The 16,671-nt window shown below is 36.6% G+C and overlaps 1 protein-coding gene across 5 annotated transcripts in view; it reads right to left on the bottom strand.

The window, feature by feature from the left end:
• The window catches only part of TMEM117 (transmembrane protein 117), a 566,844-nt gene that overhangs the window by 93,235 nt on the left and 456,938 nt on the right, over positions 1–16,671 (bottom strand). For all 5 annotated transcript variants that reach the window (XM_032173767.2, XM_058426718.1, XM_058426715.1 and 2 more), the window contains one exon: positions 4,919–5,078. In XM_032173767.2, coding sequence (XP_032029658.1) covers positions 4,919–5,078 — 160 coding nt within the window. The remainder of the gene's footprint in view (positions 1–4,918; positions 5,079–16,671) is intronic.

The raw sequence follows: 16,671 nt of genomic DNA, 5'->3' as shown, positions 1-16,671 counted from the left end.
CTCCTCTCCTCTCCTGAAGCAGAGGAAAGGAGTCTGTCCTGGAGCTGCGAGCTGCACTACTAGGGATTGAAGAAGGAGTGGTTCAAGCACTCCCTTGGCCACCGTGGCTAGTGTCTCACTAGGTCGCATGACACAAAGTCTACTGCCTCCAAGCTCAGCACAGCACAAGGACTAGCCAAGAAATTCCAAGTCCTTGTGGCCTAGACTGCCTTTCAAATTTATTTGGATCCCAAAGCACTTTAGCCTGCAGTTGGGAGGCTACCAGAAATTCCCCTCTGGCTAGGGCTGATCTAGATGCTCTCTATGTGTGCTGGCTGAATTTTGCCCTGTGTTGCATTCTGCTATGACAGGCAGCACTAAGTTCCAGTGCAAAGTCCCACAGTCACTGTGCTCTCCTCCCTCCCCTAAGCATATAGATTCTGTGCCACGTGGCCACTGCTGGGGGATGGGGGAAGAGAGGTATCAGCAATTCAAGGCTGTCTCTCCTACCCTATTCAGTGCCTCTTTCCTAATATAATGTTAAAACCAAGCACTGTGATCATTCATCTGATTTTTGGTTCTTATGGAGGTACTTTCTTATATGAACTGTTGCTAAATTTCATGCTCCTATAGGCGGACGATCACTGGAAGTTTCTATTTGGATATTTTGCTCCATTTGTCCCACTTTTTTTCTTTGTTTACAAACATATTTTAACTCTTTTTAAAAAAATTGTGTAAATTTATGGGGTACAAATATAATTTTCATACATGGATAGATTGTGTAGTGGTGAAGTCAGCACTTTTAGGGTATCCATTACCTGAATCTTTTCCTTAACCTAGCAAAGAAGGTAGGTGGGTGGGCTATGCTACAAGTCAAATACTTATGCAGTAGGTGGGTGGGCTATGCTACAAGTCAAATACTTATGCAAAGAAATAAAGGGATATATATAAATCAAATGACATAATTACAAATACTTAATAGAAACTGAGATAAAGTTTTCCTTAGAAAAATGTTTTCTCTACAATTTATTTCTTGTGTCCTGTACGTAGCATGTGTGAATCACATTACATTTTGCTGGTATCTGTTTATGCCCTAGTTCTAGTGAGTTTACTAAAACCACAGAAAAATGTGATACAACAATAAAGGTAGAAAAATCCTATTTAGTAAATATCTATAAAAATTAATGATTTACTTTCTCTAAAAGTATTCAGAACTGGCCTGCTAATTTTATTAAAAATAATAAAAAGAACTTTACAAAAGTAGCACCAAATTCTAATGGTTTCTTTTTAAAAAAAATTACAATACCAGCCGGGCACAGTGGCTCACGCCTGTAATCCCAGCACTTTGGGGGGCCGAGGTGGGTGGATCACCTGAGGTTGGGAGTTTGAGGCCAGCCTGACCAACATGGAGAAACTCCATTTCTACTAAAAAAAAAAAAAAAATACAAAATTAGCCAGGTGTGGTGGCGCATGCCTGTAATCCCAGCTATTCGGGAGGCTGAGGCAGGAGAATTGCTTGAACCCGGGAGGCGCAGGTTGCAGTGAGCCGAGATCACGCCATTGCACTCCAGCCTAGGCAACAAGAGTGAAACTCCGTGTCAGAAAAAAAAAATAAATTACAGTACCTTTCTATAGTAGAAGTGGAATTTTCCTACCAATAAAAAACCTAGGATCGACTGCTTTCAAATCATTTAAATAATTCTAATAAGGACAGGTGTTTTAGTGACACTAATTTTACTTCTTTATTTTTCTTTCATCTGAAATATGTAAATATGGGATGAATTAGAACACAGTTTAGTTGGTTGTGAACTTGTTAAGATATCTGTCTTATATATTTTCAAATGTCTTGAGTACATATGCTTTCTGGGGCTCTGTTGCCTAAATTAACTCTCTTACCACATGTACTAGGTTCTACAACTTCTACATGATGCTCACAAAGAGGGATACAGTTTGCACAAGACTGAGTGCTGAGCTGTCACTTCTTTATCCTCATCAAGCAGTTATTACTCTGGGCCTACTCCTGCCATGTAAGGCACTTGGCTTGGGAAGCTCCAGGGATACGAGGAGTTATAAGGAAAAAGTGACATGTTGAATTGCAGTTCAGGTAAAAAGTGCTACAGGAGTTCTCAAGAGGAAGTGATCGCATGGCTTTAATGAAGAGAGAGTTGAAATGGTCTCCAATGATAGGATCTAAATGAGCAGAACAGAAAAGGCACAATCTGTAGAGGAACAAGAGACTCCTGACACTGGGGAATAAGTATGCTGTGGGCAAATGCCCAGCAGCAAATATGTTGATCTGGGTGGAACTGGAGCATAGAAGACGTGGGAGAATACAGAGTCAGGGCCAGACCATGGAGGGCACTCAGAGAGCTCACAGAGGCTGGACTCTCCTCTTGGACAATGAGGAGTCATGGACAATATCTACGGCTGAGAAGTGTACAACATGACATTTCTAACTGGAAGGTTATGAAGAAGAGCTGCATAGGGCATATGGTACGAAGGGACATGGATGTGTGGTGGCAGAAGATCCACAGGAGATTACAATAGTATAGAGGGGAGTCAAGACTGGAATGGTGGCAAGGAAATGAGAAAGAAGAATGATATTAAAAGCATAGAGAAAGATAAATCAGTAGGCCTGGCTAGCTGACTTAGTGTTAGGGGAGACAGAAAAGAAAAAGTTAACAGACCTAAATTTGGGGGCTAATTTTTTTACTTATTTTTATATTAGAAACCTATTAATTTGGAGTTACAGCCCAACCTCTCTCCCCTTTTCTTTCAGATGACCTCATCACCATAGCCTCCCACGCTGAGCCCATGAGTTTCTCCAATTCCTTCCTAGGAAATCTGGAATCAGGCCTGACAGACAGAGGGTGATTGCCCTCTAAGGTGTTGGCAGTAGCCATTTTCTTCCATTTGAACGAGAAACCTGGAAAGGCTGCTTTACAATAAGAGACAAAAAAAAAAGAGAAGGCAAAAACAAAAAAGATAAGATATGGAAAATAAAGGCTAGGTCTGGATTCCCTGTTACACCCTGGTCTCTGCTTTCATGTGTCCCTAGAGGCAACTACATCCTTCCTCTTGAATTGGGTAGGATATCCCTAAAATGCAGCAATACATTCCTCCTTTGATTAAATTAGCTTGGTAGGGTTATTGCTACTTGTAGCCAAAATGGTCCAAACTTAAATATTCCTCAGCATAAACTCTTCATCATCGGTCATTTGGTGCTCTGACTACTCTCTGAACACTTCAGCATGTTATTGACATTTTACATTGTTATGATATTTTTTCATCTATAATGTCTTTCCCTTCCCCTTTGCTGACTCTGCCTATGTAAATCCTGACTATCCTTTCTTTCTTCCGTCTGTCTTTATTAAGCAGTTTTTGAGTGAATCCATAATATCTGTAAATTACAATGTTATATTTTCCCACTTGAAGTCCTTGATTTTAGTGAACTTATTGGAAGAGTACTTAAAACTTACACAAATAGAGTGGAAGCATGAGGATGGTAACGGACAATCAAAGAATTTATGCTCTCAAATATATGAATGTAAGCAAATTCAATTAGACAACAGTCTACTTGGCTACTAATACCATTGACTTTAAGATGGGTTCAGAGAGGTATCAGTAGGCCATCTGGCCAATGTGGACATTTTACACGAGAAATTATATTAGTTAGGAAATAGAGGAAGATAAAAATAGCCTTTATATAAGTAACGCATGATAAATTATTGCATAAGTGCTAAAAATTCAATTCTGTAGATATCCATGGGACGTCCTACAGCTTAGTGAGAGGCAGATCTAGAACCTGCCAATGCTGTCTGACTCAAAGTCAGACTGGAAAGTTTTTTCCATTGCTATTTCAGGAAATACGAAATTTATCGATTTTCAAATGTGACAAAAATATTCCGTTTTATCTCTTTAAATAATTTTTTAAATGATAGTGTATTTTAAAATATTATCCATTAAAATAGTAATATACTCAAAGAACCATCTTGAACCTAATGCCCAAGATATATTATTTAACAAATTAAAAAAAAACAAATCAATAAATAAACTTCTATTCTCTTTTGAGACAACACTGAAAATCTCTCATAAAGGCCTCTTTTTGCCTCCAGAAATGAGAAAACCAATCTGCTATCCTGTGAAATCTCACATAAATTCAGAATACAATGGAGTATTCCTTCAGTAATCGTAGTCTTTGGTCTGGTGACTTACAACGCCTCAGGAGGGAAAAAAAATTGCCTTATGAAAGCAATAAGAAAATGTCTAACAAATGGATGGATATTTAATGAGCAAGAAATAGCTGGTGTCTCTTTCTGCCCCATTCAAAAGAATATTCCTAAAACCCCAAACAGTCACACCAGATTACATGAGTAACACTGGTTAGTGTGATGCTATTGTATGAAAAATCTGTTGCTAAGCAGGGCAGAAATATGGTTTACATGAAAATGGAATGATCTCCGGTGAATACTGAAAGAAAGTAACAATTTCCATAACCAGAAAAAGAATTTTTACATCACTCCATTTCAACTGCTATAAAACCCTGAGTTGCTTTGACAATTGCTTTTTCCTGCTTTGCTGCTTTTATATCGTCCTCATGTCTGCAGCTTTCCATTTACTAAATGACAGGGTTTTTTGGTTTTTGTTTCCGAGTGTGTTTTCCCCTAAAGCCTAGGCAGAAAATACCAACGTGCTATATGGTTTCTAGGGGCCCACCTTGCAATGTTCATAAAACACATTTTTGGTGCCCCTCTTATAAAAGTCCAGTTGGCTTTCCCTCCCAGTATAATAGCTGAAAATATAAACAGAGAATGCCCCATCAATAGTAACTGTAAACGCTGTACTTATTTAGATTTCTGGAGCCTGTTGCCATATCCTGTTTGTTATACTGGGAACAGAGCATGCAGCAGCTTCGGTGAGGGGAGGGAAATACACTTACCTGCATCACAATAAGGAGGTCAAAGACCAAGATAAAAGAAGCAAGGAATGCTCTGGAAACTTCATCACTGGGTAAAAATCCCCGATTCAGCTTGTCCCAGCTGATCCAGTCCGTTGTAATCACAAGTACAACCACAGACGTCAGAGTAAAAAGAACTGTCCTGTAAGGAACAAGGCACTCATTAAAGAACATAAGGCATAAAATATAGATACTAGAGAGTGCATGTTATCTGTGCTGTATTAAATGTCTGCCCCTTGGCAAGTACCTACCCTAAGGTATATTAGCCAAAAGGAAGATGAAAAAAGTTGGCCGGGCATGGTGGCTCATGCCTGTAGTCCCAGCACTTTGGGAGCCCAAGGCGGGTGGATCACCTGAGGTCAGGAGTTCGAGACAAGCCTGTCCAACATGGTGAAGCCCTGTCTCTACTAAAAATACAAAAAAATTAGCCAAACACAGTGGTGTGCGCCTGTAGTCCCAGCTACTTGGGAGGCTGAGGCTGGAGAATCGCTTGAACCTGGGAGGCGGAGTTTGCAGTGAGCCGAGATTGCGCCACTGCACTCCAGCCTGGGTGACAGAGTGAGACTCCATTTCAAAAGAAAAAAGAAAAAAAAATTAAATGCCTTCTTTCAAAAGCAATTTTCCCTAAAGAACATTAAGATAATAATTATGGAACAAATAATTAACAACAACAATGTTAAAAATGACTTTGGTTAGTGCAGTAACTGTCCCAAGAAAACATTGGTGTGTAGCTCATAGTAAACCTGTACGTTGTTTACCAAGGGTAGTGGACATGCAGTGTAAGAAGATAAGGCAGATGGTGAATAGGTGAGGAAATCTTTGGATTCCATTATCCTTCTACAAAAGAGAAGGATAGTTAGACCAGACTCATCACCATCTCCAAGACTTGATAAACTCCATACAGGGACCACCTCTAAAAGCCAAAAATCTAGCCTGTTCTCATAGGACATATATCATCCATGGCTTGTGGTCTAGTGACCTCTCTCCATGTCAGAGCATCTGCTCCCTGCTAGATAAGATACTAGGAGCCTGACATTTTCTCTTATATATCTTTGTAGCCCCCATAAAATCTTGCATAAGTATACACAGATGGAGTTCAACAAGGGTTAGTTGAAACTAAAGCATTTTTAACAATCAGAAAAATACTCAAATTAGTCTTTAATGCTGATTTTTAAAGTAGATCTGAAATGTGGGTGATGAAAATTTAACCTGCCAGAGAATTGTCCATAATGTAGTTAAGCCTGTGCTTTTCAGGGCTATATCGATGCCTAGATATTGTCTAGAATTATAAGAAGAAAAAGCAATTATTTGAAATAAATTTAATCAGATAAAAATGCAAGAAAGAAAAGGGAAATAAAGGAAAACAGAAGAAAAAACATAGAGGTGAAATAACATTGTAGAACACATATCCATTTTGGCAATTAACAAAACCATTTTTGCCCTCTAATGTCTTATAATAATTAAGAAACTCATAAAAATAATATGAATCTTCATAGAATTCTCTTTTCAATTGTACATACTGTAAACCTCTAAGCCAAAAATTTGGTTTTCCTTTTCACAATTTCTTATTTGAGGCAAGTTATACTTTAATATAATGGATATAAAGAAACACTTCTTATATTTTTTTCTCCTCATGAATGGAAAGATACGTTATTTTTTAAAATTTTAGAAAATAAACATTCCTATTAAACCTCATTATTTTATTAAAATTGCAAACTTTCAAAAGAATTTGACTCATGACCTCTAAAATATAAAGTACAGATTGTCTCCTGCTATGGTGTAGAGTAACTTTGATCACAGAAATTCAAATGAATTAAATAAGTATGGGAGAAGTTCTAACTAATTATTATAACTCAATAGATAGAAATTGCAAGTATTATATAAAAAGAATAGTGGGACATAAGCAAAATTTTCTCCAGGTTAAGTCTATGTGTTTTTGATTTTGTTTTCTTGAGCTTGAGAAACCTCGAACAACTCTGAATGAAATCACCACAATTTCTTTTTTCATGAAGGAATGTAACAACCTTGATGAAGAATAAAATATTGATTATTATGCAAAGTTTTTTGGTAATAAGGGTATTTTCTTATCATTCTTGGCTTTTCAAATGCATTTCTCACAAGGATGCTATAAATATATACACTTTACAGGATGCACTCATATGGCTGTATAGGTTGGTAAATAGTTGGGGCTCCAATTTTCTCATGTCCCACTTTCTTTTTCTCCCCAGCCTCCTTCACAGAGCCTTTCACCTCCCTGTTATCCACCACTGCCTGGTTAACCTCTGGTGAAACAAGGGTACTGTAGTACCTCACTCTAGTTCTATAGCCAGTGTCTATTCTATTGGTCAGAACCTGTAGTCCACAGGCTCTGTGGTATTTTTAATATCATTACTGTATTTTCACCTGGAACCCCCTTTAGTAAAGACAGTTGATTGAGAAGAATTAATACTCTAATGTTACTTCATAGGTCTAAAAATGTACACTGATACTGTAAAATTAAATATTTATTCAGAGGAACATTTTTAGGTGTGAAAGTCTAGGAGTTTGGAATAAGTGTCTGCTGAGAAATTAGAAACCTCATCTATTACAATATTTATAAAGGAACTATTCTAGGAGTCAGCAAGATAGCAGAATAGGAGATCCTCTACTCATATCCTCCCACAGAACAACAATTTGGCAGCTATCTATGGACAAAAGTGCCTTTTTCGAGCTTTGGATTCAGATACGAAGTCCAAGACTGATCAGGGCTGTCTGAGAGGGCAGGCATTTACCCAGTCGCCAGGCTTATGAACAGCGGTCCTGGATACAGACCCAGAAACAGCCTCATCCCCCTATGAACTTGGCTACAACTCCATTTGGCCTTCGTCCTGCCACCAGAATCATCCACCAAGGAATGAGGGAGGAGTCATGCCCACATGCACTTTGTACAACAGATCGGCTGATCTCAGCCCCAGCTGTGGACCCTAAAGAGGCCCTGTAATTCAGCTGTAGCCATTCTCATCTGTAGTCTGAGAGCATTTCTGCCCACACAGAGACCTGCCAGGAGATATGCTCATTCATGCCCTGGTGGCAGTCCCACCAACTTGGTCCCACTGCAGATGCTGAAAGAGCCCTTTAACTTGGTTCCAGCTCCTCTCAGCTGTGATCTGAAAGCAGTTCTGCCCACCAAGGGACTTTATAGAAAACATGGTCATCCATGCTCCCAGAAATAGGCCTCAGGCTGAATGTAGATCCTGAAGTAGACCTGTGACCCAGCTCCAGCCCTGCTCGGCTGCAGTCAGGGGCAGTCTTGCCCAATCAAGAACCTGGCAGGAGGTACATTTGTCTGTGACCCTGGAGAGAGACCTAAAAACACTGAACTCAGCTGTGGACCCTGAAGCACACTCTGTAACTCAGTTCTAGCCCCTCTCAGCCATAGTCCAAGACCAGTTCTGCCTGACCAAGGATCCTCCTAGTGACCCAGTGGGAGCCCTCCTAAGAACCTGGAAAGAAAGACACCGAATAGTATACCTGGTAATGGGCCTACCATCTGTGGAGCCAACTGTGGAATCTAAAGCACACCCTTGCCCTAGTGTCTGTTCTACTGCCCAAAGTCCAATCTGTCTTGAGACCAGACAGGATCCATATACACTCTGCTCCTCGTAAGAACCAGCAAAAGTCTCGTGACCCAGTTAAAATTCCAGTCGACTGTGGTCCCAGAACCAATCCTAACAGGCTGGGAACCCTACAGGAGAAGGTCAATATCTGCCAAAGCCAATCTGTAAAGACTTGAACAGGTATTTGTTCCTTCAAATGCAGATACAAATGCAAAGCTATACAGATAATAAACAATCAGATAAACATGACACCACTAAAGGAAACTAATAAGCGCCAGTAACAACCCCAAAGAAATTGACATCTATGAACTGTCTGACAAAGAATTCAAAACAATCATATTAAAGAAGATCAATGGGATGGAAGAGGAAACAGACAACTAAATGAAATCAGAAAAACAATGCATGAACAAAATTAGAAGTTAATAAAAAATAGGAACCAAAAAAAAAAAAAACAACAGAAATCCTGGATTGAGGAATACAATAACAGAACTGAAAAATTCAAAAGAGAGCTACAATATCATATTTAATCATGCAGAAGAAAAAAATATCAAACTTAAAGACAGGTCGCATGAAATTAGCCAGTTAGAGAAACGACAATTAAAAAAGAGTAGACAGCATAGTAGGCCGAGCATAGTGGCTCATGCCTGTAATCCCAGCGCTTTGGGAGGCCAAGGCAGGTGGATTGCTTGAGGTCAGGAGTTCGAGACCAGCCTGGGCAATACAGTGAAACCCTGTCTCTTAAAAAAAAAAAGAAAGAAAAATCAGCCAGGCATAGTGGCCTGCACTTGCAGTCCCAGCTACTCAGGAGGCTGAGGCAGGAGAATCACTTGAGCCTGGGAGGCAAAGGTTGCAGTGAGCCAAGATCACACCACTGAACTCCAGTCTGGGTGACAGAGCAAGACCCTGTCTCAAATAAATAAATAAATAAATAAATACAATATATATAGAAAGAGAGCATACTAACCTATGGGTATCATCAAGATAATAAATACACAATTCATGAAAGTCACAGGAGAAGAGAGAAAGAAACAGAAGGCTTAAAGAAATAACGTCTGAAAACTTCCCAGAGGGATATAGACATCCAGATTCATGAAGCTCAAAGAATCTAAAGAAGGACCCACCCAGAGAATATTTTTCTGAGACATATTACAGTAGTTCCCCTTTATCTGTGGTTTCACTTTCAATGCTTTCATTTACCTACAGTCTGTCAACCACAGTTTGAAAATACTAAACGGAACATTCCAGAAATAATTCACAAGTTTTAAATTGCATTCTGTTCTGAGCAGAGTGATGAAATCTTACTTTATCCTGCTCTTTCTTGTCCAGGATGTGGATTATCCCTTTTTCCAGCATATGACACTGAGTATGCTAACAGTCATTTAGTCACTTAGTAGCCATCTGTTATCAGATTAACTGTGGTGGTATTGCAGTTTGTGTTCAAGTAATACTTATTTTACTTAATAACGGCTCCAAAGCACAACAGTAGTGATGCTGGCAATTTGGATATGCCAAAGAAAAGCCATCAAGTGGAAAGGTGAAAGCTCTTGACTTAATAAAGAAAGAAAAAAAAAATGATATGCTGAGTTTCCCAAGATCCATAGTAAGAACAAATCTTCTACCCATGAAATTAAGAAGAAAAAATGGAAATTCATACTAGTTTCCATTTGCTGTTGTACCTCAGACTGCAGAAGTTATGGTCACAATGTGTGATAAGCAAAGATGGAAAAGGCATTAAATTTGTTTGTAGAAGACATGAACAGAAACAGGTTCCAAATGATGGCAACTGGATTCAGTACTATCCACAGTTTCAGGCATCCACTGGGGATCTTAGAATGTATTCCTCACAGATAGAGAGGGAATACTTTATGATCAAATTGACAAAAGTCTTCAATAAAGAGGGAAACTTTAAAGCAGCAAGAGAAAAGAGACTCACAAAGAAGGGTACCCTGATAAAACTATTGGTGAACATCTCCATAAAAAACCTTGAAAACCAGGAGAGAGTGGAATGATATATTCAAAGTGTTCAGGAAACGAAGAGTTAAAAAAGAACACTATATCCAACAAGGCTGTCTTTCAGAAATGTAGGAGAGAGAAGGAATTTTCCATAGAAGCTAAGGCTAAGGGAATTCATTGCCACTAGATCTGACTTTTAAAAGAATGATGAAGGTAGAACTTAATGCTAAATTGAACTGAAAAGATGCTAATTAACAAAATAAAAATATCTGAATGTATAAAATTCACTAGTAAAGTTAAAAATATAGTCAAGTTCAGAATATTGTAATAGTTGTATATAAACCACTTGTAACTTTAGAGTAAAAGTTAAAAAACAAAAGTATTAAAAATAACTATAGATACAATAGTTTGTTAAAGATATACAGTATAAAGAGATGCACAGTGTGACATCAATAGCATAAAATGTTGACTGGGGAGCAAAAGTGTAGAGTGTTTGTATGCAACTGAAGTCAAGTTCTTATCAACTTAAAATGGAATGTTATAAGATCTTTTACGCAAGCCTCATTGTAACCACAAAGAAAAAACCTCTAGTAGATACAAAAAAGACAAAAAGAAAGGAATTAAAAATATAAGATTATAGGAAATCATCAAAATACAAAGAAAGACAGCAGGAGTAAAAGAAAGGAACAGAAGAATAGCAAAACATTTTAAAAAGTGGAAATATAAGTCTTTACCTATCAATAATTAGTTTAAATGTAAATGGATTACATTCTTTAATCTAAAAATGCAGAGTGGCTGAATAGATTCAAAAAGCAAAAACAAGAGCCCATTATAAGCTGCCTATAAGAGAATCATTTTAGACTAAAGGACACACATATGCTGAAATGCAGGAATGGGAAAAGATATTCTAATCAAATGGTAACCAAACGACAGCAGGGGTAGATATATTTAAATTAGACAGAATGGACTTTCAGTCAAAATCTGTTACAAGAAACAAAGATGGTCATTATATAATAACAAAGGGTCAATATATAAAGAGAATGTAACAATTTTGAATATATATGTATCCAGTACCAGGGCATCTAAACATGCAAGGCAACTACTAACAGAACTGAAAAAAAGAGACAGCAATACAATAATAATAGGGGACTTCAACTTCTATTTGCAACAATGTATAGATCATACAGATCAAAATCAACAACGAAACAATGGACTTGAATAACACCATACACCAAATGACTAACAAATATATTCAAAACATTCCATCTGAAGCAGCAAAATGAACCTTCTTCTCCAGCACACATGGAACATTCTTCAGGATAAGATCATATGTTAAGCCACAAAACAGCACTTTATCTTTTCTGACCACAATAGTATGAAACTAGAAATCAGTAACAGGAAGATTTTGTAAAATTCACAAGCATATGAAAATTAAACAACATGCTACCTGAACAACCAATGGGTCACAGAAGAAATCAAAAGGGAAATCAGAAAGTATCTTGAGACCACAAAAAATAAAAACAGAACGTACCAAACTGATAGGATACAGCAAATACAGTTCTAAGAGGGAAGTTTATAATCATAACTGCCTATAATAAGAATAAAGAAAGATCCCAAATAAAACACTAAATTTTATACCTCAAGGAACTAGGAAAAGAAGAACAAACTAACTAATGCCAAAGTTAGTAGAAGATAGGATGTAACAAAGATCAGAGCAAAAATAAATCAAATAGAGACTAATAAAACAATGAAATACCAACAAAGCTAAAACTTCATTTTTTGAAAATATAAACAAAATTGATAAACCTTTAGCCATACCGACCAAGAAAAAAGAAGGGACTCAAATAAAATTATAAATAAAAGGGAAGACATTACAACTGATACCACAGAAATACAAAGGGTCATAAGAGACTACTCTGAATAATAATATTCCAACAAATTGGATAACCTGGAATAAGCATAAATTCCTAGAAACATACAAGTTACCAAGACTGAATAATGAAGAAGTAGAAAACCTGAACAGACCGATCATGAGTAAAAACCTCTAAAGAAAAGCCCAAAACCTGATAGCTTCACAAGTGAATTATATCAGAGATTTAAAGAGGAATTAGTATCAATCCTTCCCAAATTCTTCTAAAAATTCAGGAGAGGATACCTCCAAATTCATTTTAAGAAGCTAGCGTTATTCTGATACTAAAGCCAAATATGGATACTATAAAAAAAGAAAATCATAGGTCAATATTCCTAATGAATATAAATACAAACATTTTTAAGAAAATGTTACCAAACCAAATTAATAGCACTTTAAAAGAATACCATGATCAAATGACATTTATCCTTGGGAAGCAAGGATATGTTAGCTTACACAAATCAATAAATGTGATGCATCACATTAAGAGAATAAAGGATACAAATCATATGATCATCTCAAATGCAGAGAAAGCATTTGATAAAATTCAACATTATTCCACGATAAAAACTCTCAACTAATTAGGTACAGAAGAAATGTACCTCAAAAGAACTAAGGCTATATATAACAACCTCTCAACCAACATCATACTTAACAACGAAAAGATGAAAACTTTTACTTTAAGATCAGGAACAAGAAAAGATGCCCACTCTCATCATTTCTATTTAACATGGTACTGAAAGTCTAGCCAGAGCAATTAGGCAAGAAAATGAAATAAAAGATATCCAAATCAGAAAGGAAGAAAAACTGTTTCTGATTGCAGATAATATAATCTTACATATAGGAAACCCTAAAGACTCCATCAAAAAAAAAAAACCAAAAAACTGTTAGAACTAATAAACAAATTGAGTAAAGTTGCAAGACAAAAAAATCAACATACAAAAGTTAGCTGTGTTTCTACATACTAATAATACACCATCTAAAAAAGAATAAAAACAATCCCATTTACAAAAGAATAATTAAGAATAAAATTCTTGGGAATAAATTTAACCAGAGGTAAAAGATCTGTACACTAAAAATTGTAAGATGTTGATGAAAGAAACTGAAGAGACAAATAAATGGAATGCTTCCCATCTTCAGAGATGGGAATAATTGATACTGTTAAAATGTCCATATTACCCAAATAAATCTACAGATTCAATGTAATCCCTATAAAAATTCCAATGGCATTTTTTCAAAGAAATCAGAAAAACATTTCTAAAATTAATATAAAACTGTAGAAGATGGTGAATAGCCAAATGAATCTTGGAAAAGTACAGCAGGGCCAGGCACAGTATCTCATGCCTAAAATATCAGTGCTTTGGGAGACCAAGGTAGGAGGATCTCTTGAGATTGGAAGTTCCAGACCACCCTGGGTAACATAGTGAGACCTTGTTTTTATATATAAAAAATTAATAACTAGCTGGGTCTGATGGTACATGCTTATAGCCCCAGCAACTCCAAAAGCTGAGGTGGGAGGATTGCTTGAGTCCAGGAGTTTGAGTCTGCAGTGAGCTATGACTAAGCCATTGCACTGCAGCCCAGGTGACAGAGAAAGACACTTGTCCTTAAAAAGTAAAAAAGAACAAAACTGGAGGTGTCATACCTTCTGATTTCAAATTATGCTACAAAGCTATAGTAATCAAAACAGTATGCTACTGGCATAAAAATGAGATACACAGACCAATAGAACAGAGAGCCAGAAATAAACCCATACAGATAGTCAACTAATCTTTGACAAAAGCACTAAGAATACAAAGAGAATGGCATTGCGATACATGAATATCCACATGCAAAAGAAAGAAATTAGACTCCTACATCATACACAAATATTAACTCAAAATGGATTAAAGACTTAAATGTAAGGCCTGAAATCATAAAACTCTTATAAGAAAACAGGGAAAAATCTCCTTGATATTCGTATTGGCAATGATTTTTTGTATAAGACAGCAAAAGCAGAGGCAAAAAAAATTAAAAATAAGCAAATGGGATAACATCAAAGTAAGAAACTTATGTACTGCGAAAGAAACAATCAACAAAATAAAAAGGCAAGCTATGAAATGGGAGATGGTTTTGCAAACCTTGTATCTGACAAGGGGTTAATATTAAAAATATATAAGGAACTCATACAAGTTAATAGCAAAAAATGAAATAACCTGGTTAGAAAATGGGCAAGGGGTGTGAATAAACATTCTTCCAAAGAAAACATACAAATGCCCAACAGGTGTATTAAAAGCTGCTTTATCTCACTAATCATCTGGGAAATGCAAATTAAAACTACAATGACATATTGCTGTTAGAATGGCTATTATAAAAAAGACAAGGGATAACAAGTGTTGGTGATGGTGTTAAGAAAAGGGATCCCTAGACTCAGTGCAGTGGCTGTAATCCCAGCACTTTGGGAAGCTGAGGCAGGTAGATCAGGAAGGAGTTCGAGACCATCCTGGCCAACATAGTGAAACCCCATCTCTACTAAAAATACAAAAAATTAGCCGGGCATGGTGGCGGGTGCCGGCAATCCCAGTTACTCAGGAGGCTGAGGCAGGAGAATCGCTTGAACCCGAGAGGCAGAGGTTGCAGTGAGCTGAGATTGTGTTACTGCACTCCAGCCTAGGCAACAGAGTGAGACTCCGTCTCAAAAAAAAAAGAAAAGAAAACAGATCCCTTTTACATTGTTAGTGGGAATGGTAATGTAAATTGATTCAGCAAGTATGGCAAACAGTAAGGAGGTTCTTCAAAAAATGAAAAATAGAACTACTATACAATCCAGCAAATCCACTTCTGAATATATATCTAAAGGCAATTAAGTCAGTATCTTGATATGATATCTGCACTCTCTTGTTCATATCATCATTATTCACAACAGCCAAGATGTAGAACCAACCTAAGTACCTATTAATGGATGAATGAAGAAAGAAAATGTTACACACACACACACACACACACACACACACAAAATGGGATAGTATTCAGCCTTAAAAGAGATGAAATCCTTCCATTTGCAACAACATGGATGCACCTAAAGAACATTATGCTAAATAAAATAAGCCAGATATAGAAATACCCATACTGTATGGTATCACTTATATGTGATATCTGAAAAAGTGGAACTCATAGAAGCAAAGAATAGAAGAACAGTTATCGGGATTACGAGTGGGGAAAATTGGGAGATGTTGTTTGAAGTGTACAAACTTTCAGTTATAAGTGAATAGGTTCTGAGGATCTAATGTACAGCATGGTGACTATAATTAATAATACTGAAGTTTTATTTGAAATTCACTAGGAAGGTAGGTATTGAGTTTCTTCACCACATGCATACATACATACACACACAATGGTTAACTATGTATGATGAATATGTTCATTAATTTGATTGTGTTGATATATGCATATGTATATCAAATCATGTGCACTTTAAACATACACAATTTTGTTAATTATACCTCAATAAAGCTGAAAAAGGGAGTAATTCTTATTCATGCTAATTATCTCATTGTGAATAAAGTAATTAAAATTAGTAATTAAAACTTTTTTATAATTTGATAAGTACTTTGGTGATTAGAATTTATTGTAACATTTTGTGTGAGAGTTTCCTGAGGCCAAATCAGCACCAATTCACTTCTTGGATGTTTTCATTATTTGACATATTTATATAATATAAAACACTCTTTCTAAGAGCTCTTGATAAGTGGTTTTCTGGCTTTATAATGTACTTCCATTTTGACAAAGGGCATTGCTACAGATCTCAGGAAACAGTTACTGGTACCATCTTATTACTCCAAAGGGAAATTAAAGGAGGTATTCTGCCTGATATTTAACAATTAATTCTCCAAAAGGAATAAAAATGGCAATCATTAAATATCAATGCATACAGCTCAGAGAAAAAGACCTAAAAATAAAATCTCAAGAGAATGGAAAAAAGAAAAGAGGGAGCAAAATACTTTAATTGGTCATTTCACCTCCAAAATTATGCTCAGTGTCTTATGCAGATATAACTGCAGATGCAAATGTATTGCATGCCATTTGTTTTTCTGAGCCACTTCTTGTAAAATTGATAGAATTTACCATGCTATGATAATTCAGCCAAATCCATTACTTTGAAAGAGCCAGGGCTCAGTTAGTTAGGTCATATAAAAAGAGTCACTTTTCTGTAAAACTGCCATGAAGGAAATAGTAATAATAGCAAATTACTGTTTCAGACATATGGCATTTAAGCCAAGCACTGGTATAAGGTCTTT

The sequence above is a fragment of the Hylobates moloch genome, unplaced genomic scaffold, assembly GCF_009828535.3.
Source record: "Hylobates moloch isolate HMO894 unplaced genomic scaffold, HMol_V3 SCAFFOLD_13, whole genome shotgun sequence".
Lineage (NCBI taxonomy): Eukaryota > Metazoa > Chordata > Mammalia > Primates > Hylobatidae > Hylobates > Hylobates moloch.
The sequence above is the reverse complement of the archived record's forward strand: the minus strand, read 5'-3'. Positions and strand labels throughout refer to the sequence as shown.